At 51.6% G+C, this 4,319-nt stretch overlaps 2 protein-coding genes across 2 annotated transcripts; one reads left to right on the top strand and one right to left on the bottom strand.

Moving 5' to 3' along the window:
- Positions 1-987: 987 nt before the first annotated feature.
- DICSQDRAFT_73647 (uncharacterized protein) lies at positions 988-2,489 on the top strand (the record flags this gene model as incomplete). Its single annotated transcript, XM_007371676.1, has 4 exons — positions 988-1,047; positions 1,214-1,753; positions 1,808-2,040; positions 2,093-2,489. Coding segments are annotated over 4 exons (1,230 nt in total), but the record flags the coding sequence as incomplete, so codon positions are not given.
- A 578-nt stretch (positions 2,490-3,067) lies between these two features.
- DICSQDRAFT_130570 (uncharacterized protein) lies at positions 3,068-3,829 on the bottom strand (the record flags this gene model as incomplete). The annotated part of the gene is made up of 3 exons (XM_007371675.1): positions 3,068-3,531; positions 3,584-3,617; positions 3,670-3,829. Coding segments are annotated over 3 exons (658 nt in total), but the record flags the coding sequence as incomplete, so codon positions are not given.
- Positions 3,830-4,319: the final 490 nt, after the last annotated feature.

Below are 4,319 nucleotides of genomic sequence, written 5' to 3'. Positions count from 1 at the left end.
CGTTCGTTCCTCGGTCTTACCTCGATCCCTGACATCGACGCGAGGAGGAGTGTTCCTCCGCGCTGGTTTCTCTCCTAACTTTCTACTCTCATGCATTGTTCTAAGTTCTAATCTTACACTATACCTATCAGACATTCTTACTTCCTTACCTACGTGCTACGATCCCGTCTCTACAGCGAGGAGGAGTGTTAGAGTTCACGAGTTCACGCTTCACGCATCAGGCGCTGTAGGCCGGCATCTCCCGTTCACACTATACTAGCACCCGTCACATAACCAACGTCCCTCACTCGTTCCATCATCTCCCCGAGTGAGGGTACGTCGTCTCTCGCGTTACCCACATACTCACCGTACTCACTATGTCCTGTAGCGCCTCATACTTTGGGCTACAGGTAATGAAACTCACTCGTTCCATCATCTCCCCGAGTGAGGCGCCTCATACTTTGGGCTACAGAAATTAACACTATTGGATGGGATAGGAATACTAAGGGATGGAGGATATGCGGAGTTCGCTTGCCTCCGAACGGAAGCAGTTGTTGCTCTTCCAGCCAATATCGATCCGATCCAGGCTGCTCCATTATTGTGCGCTGGGGCTAGCTGCTTTGGTACGAGTGTCCTTGTTGCTCATGCCCCTGGAACATCCTCACTATAGCATACCACAGATGCACTCCGTAATGTTGGGGCAACGCCGCCCGAACATGTCGCTGTGCAGGGAATAGGGTTTGTATTGCGTCGTTCATCTCCTGAGCGTTAGCTGATGATTCACAAAGCGGTCTTGGGCATCTCGCTATCCAAATAGCCAAGGCAATGGGGTTTCGTGTCACAGCTCTCTCCGAGCCGTCTACAACAGCACACGCATGTTGCCCCGCATGTTTGATACGCCTAATAGGCGGGGCAACATGCATGTGCTGTTGTAGAATCTACTCGTAGCGTACTCCAGGTGCTGTTGGTTGTATTACTAAGCATGAAACATACTAAACAATGTGATGCAGGCCTCTTCTGGGTTCTGAGCTTCTTGCCGACCAAGCAGCCTTCCTTGAAGATGGGTATGTCTCCTAAAGACGTATTACGCACGCACGCAGTAAAATCTTCCCATAGACATTGTGAATGCTGCATGGGCATTACATTCACCGCTAATATCGATTCAGCCTTGTTGGTCTATCGAGTGAAAGATGCACTTCAACGCCTCCGGTACGTGTACTCTGAGCTCCCATAGTGTCTGTCTCCTCACAACTACAACAATAGATTCACGTGCCCGATGATAGCTGCTACTCCTCGACGAGGCATTCACAATCAACAGCTCAGCTCATGGATTTATACCCCTATCTCGGACGTCCATGAGGTACGAAGTTGGTCCGAGGAAGTCCTCACCGTCCAACTCGATACTCCGACCGCCCCTTCTTCGATGGTGAAGAAACTGAACTCTAGCAGACTCCCATATGTTCTGCCAGACGGACGGAAGCTATTCTTGCGAGTGTATCTAATACGTCCCGTCACCGCATTGAACGTGTTCGGTATCTTTCTCCACGGAACACATGCGCTCATGGATGCAAGACCGACACTTAACCTATTTCATTTGATGCTCGAGTACATGTCTCTACCCCAAGCAATCAGTATTGCAGACCTTCCTTGGGGTACAGAGTACAAGAGCCTTCCGCCCGGTCCGATGACCGCAACAGGGGGACGAAGAAAGGAATGGGCTTCTGAGGGACAAGACCTCCTGCAGAAGGTCGCAAAGATGTACACACATCCATACGTACGTAAGATTCAATTCATAACGCATCAGATACACTGGGTTGATTGTCCAAAGCCTGGGAATATAGTCGAGAGTAGAACGGCCTCAATTGCCGACAATGACTTGTCACAGAGGCTAGCGGTGAAGCTTACCGGTATCGAGACCTCCCGGATCCTTCAGACCCTGAAAGACCTGGGATATTCCTTCACTCATCTCTTAGAAGCTGCAGTCGCTCTTGCTACATTCACACTCCGGCCCATACCCGCAGAATGCAGCTCGATCGCCCATGTCACATATGATAGTGCAACGTACGTCCTTCATGTACAAACTCATCCTCACATTGTCTGATGCACAGAGTAGTATTTCTACGACTGGACGTCTATGTCCAGAATATGAAACGAAATCCCGGTTCCTCTCGTCCTTCGTCTTCGTCCCCATCAGGATCAATTGGAGCGAGCTATCAGAGCTCAAAGGGAGAGCTCAGGTAATCCAAGCAATGAAGCAGTCGAAAGCCCAGTATTCCGCCTATCTGGCAAACCCGTGTCTTGTGCAGCTCACGGCAGAGCAGATGCGGTTAAGTCCTCCGCAGCAGGATATCGTTAGGGGCTCACCCAACGCTCCGGTTGTCGTCAATCTTGGACGTGTCGAGGATTACCTTGCTAGCTCTTGGCCCAGTAGCCAGTCCTCGTCAGCTTGTCCGCTCTTCAGAATAGATGACTTCTTCCTTGGACTTCGATCAACGCATACTCACCCGTAAGCTACTTACATTGTCGACTATTCGTCATCCTTCACACATTCATGCGTACAGGATACTACATGGTTGGACCATGCACGGGAGATTCGAATTGCAGATGCAGGTAAGAACTTTACACTCCCCTGTTTAGAGTTCGCCTGAAAGCGGCATATTAGGCCGCAGACAATTGGGACGTCAACGACATGCAACAGTATCTGAACGAGATCATTAGACAGGCAATGACTCTTATCTCGTGACGGGAAAAGTCTCCACGATAGAGCACCCATGTACACGATCTTTGAGATCATACAGGCTTCATAACTCGCTTTCCTTGTGGCGGAGAACACCTCCTTGTTGGACAAGGACACCTCAAATAAATCGATGAGAGTATGCGCAGAGTCGTGCGTGTCAGTTTGCAATTGCACCTCGTTCGCTGCCCGCGCAGACTGCTTCAGTTTCTCGAGCCACTCTGCAATCGATACTAGAGGGACTGCGAGTTTCTTCGCGAACAAGCGCTGCACTCGCGATGTCGATCGGGACCCAAGAGACAGTCTAGGAATGGACCCCCTCCTTAACACGGTCTCCGACAGGATGTGATGTTGTCAACTCACGTCGTCTCTTCTAGGGGCAAAACCTAGTCGCTTGCTTGCTCGGACGATAGCTGGTATCCACTCTTCGGTGTTCCAACCACCTACTTGCGAGTCGCCGCTCAGCTGGCCTACACGCACGGAAGTCGTGCGGAGGCCCGTTTCCCTTGTCGCCCGCCATAGCATTTGTTCTGTGATCCACTTGCTCTCGCCATATCCAGTCCCTAGTGCGTATTCTGGACCATATTCAAGCGATTCGGGAGCCGGCGTCGTGGACGAGTATCCTGTAGCTCTTGGTAAGCAAGGGTCTTCGTTCACGACTATAAGAACCCTACCGAAGAGCGCGCTGATAGAGCTGACGAGAAGAAGCCTCGGCCCACTTGCCACAGCTGAGCTCAAAGCGAAGTAGACGACATTGCGTGCACCAGCAAGGAGGGGCTCAAATGATGGCAAGGAGACCTTGAAGTCGACACGCCAGCCTAGAATGTGTTTTAGAGAGTAAATGACACTACGGAGTGCTGAGACACATACCGTTCTGGATAATAGCCGTGACGGAGGCGCGTAACTATTGACATCATCAGAAACACTGACATGCGAGGATAATTGACCATTCTCACTTGCTCGAACGTCCGCTGATCCAAGTTGAACCCTGGCTTCGACAGGTCTCCGGACAAGAAGGTCGCCCTTCCACCATCCAATACGTGCTCGTCCAGGTTCCAGGGGCGGAACACCTCATGGTGTCTCTTCTCAAGGGCTGCGCTATCCCCGGGCGCGCCACTGTTCAAGGCGTAGACATGCACGACTTCAGGTTCCGCGAGGATCTGAGTGAGCAGCTGAGACCCGAGGCGGCCGGTGGTCCCCGTGATGAGGATCGTCTCTTGCGAAAGCCCGTGGCCATTGTGGCTGACGTTACTGGATGACGTCCCGCGCCAGCTCGGCTTGGGAAATGTGCTAGAATACTTCGACAGCATGGACTCCATCTGCGTAAGGCGAGAGGCACGCTCTTCTTCCTTGCCTACGGCTGTCCCAGACAGGATTCTGAGAAGGAATGAAGCGAGTTGCGTTATGCTCGGGTTGTTGTAGACAAAGTTCAGTGGGATGTCATGAACGGAGAGCTTAGTTGTGGTCCTTATAGCGTGAAGCACTGTATTTCTGATCCAGGTAGCTTGCAAAATAGGCCTCGTAAGTCGGAATGTCACAGACAGTGGGGCGCAGAGCAACATACCTATCGCCGCCCTGCTAGAACAGGTCTTCGTCATCTTCGATA

Source organism: Dichomitus squalens (genome assembly GCF_000275845.1).
Source record: "Dichomitus squalens LYAD-421 SS1 unplaced genomic scaffold DICSQscaffold_174, whole genome shotgun sequence".
Classification (NCBI taxonomy): Eukaryota; Fungi; Basidiomycota; class Agaricomycetes; order Polyporales; family Polyporaceae; genus Dichomitus; species Dichomitus squalens.
Note: the sequence above shows the minus strand (reverse complement) of the source record. Positions and strands in the feature narration are given on the sequence as shown.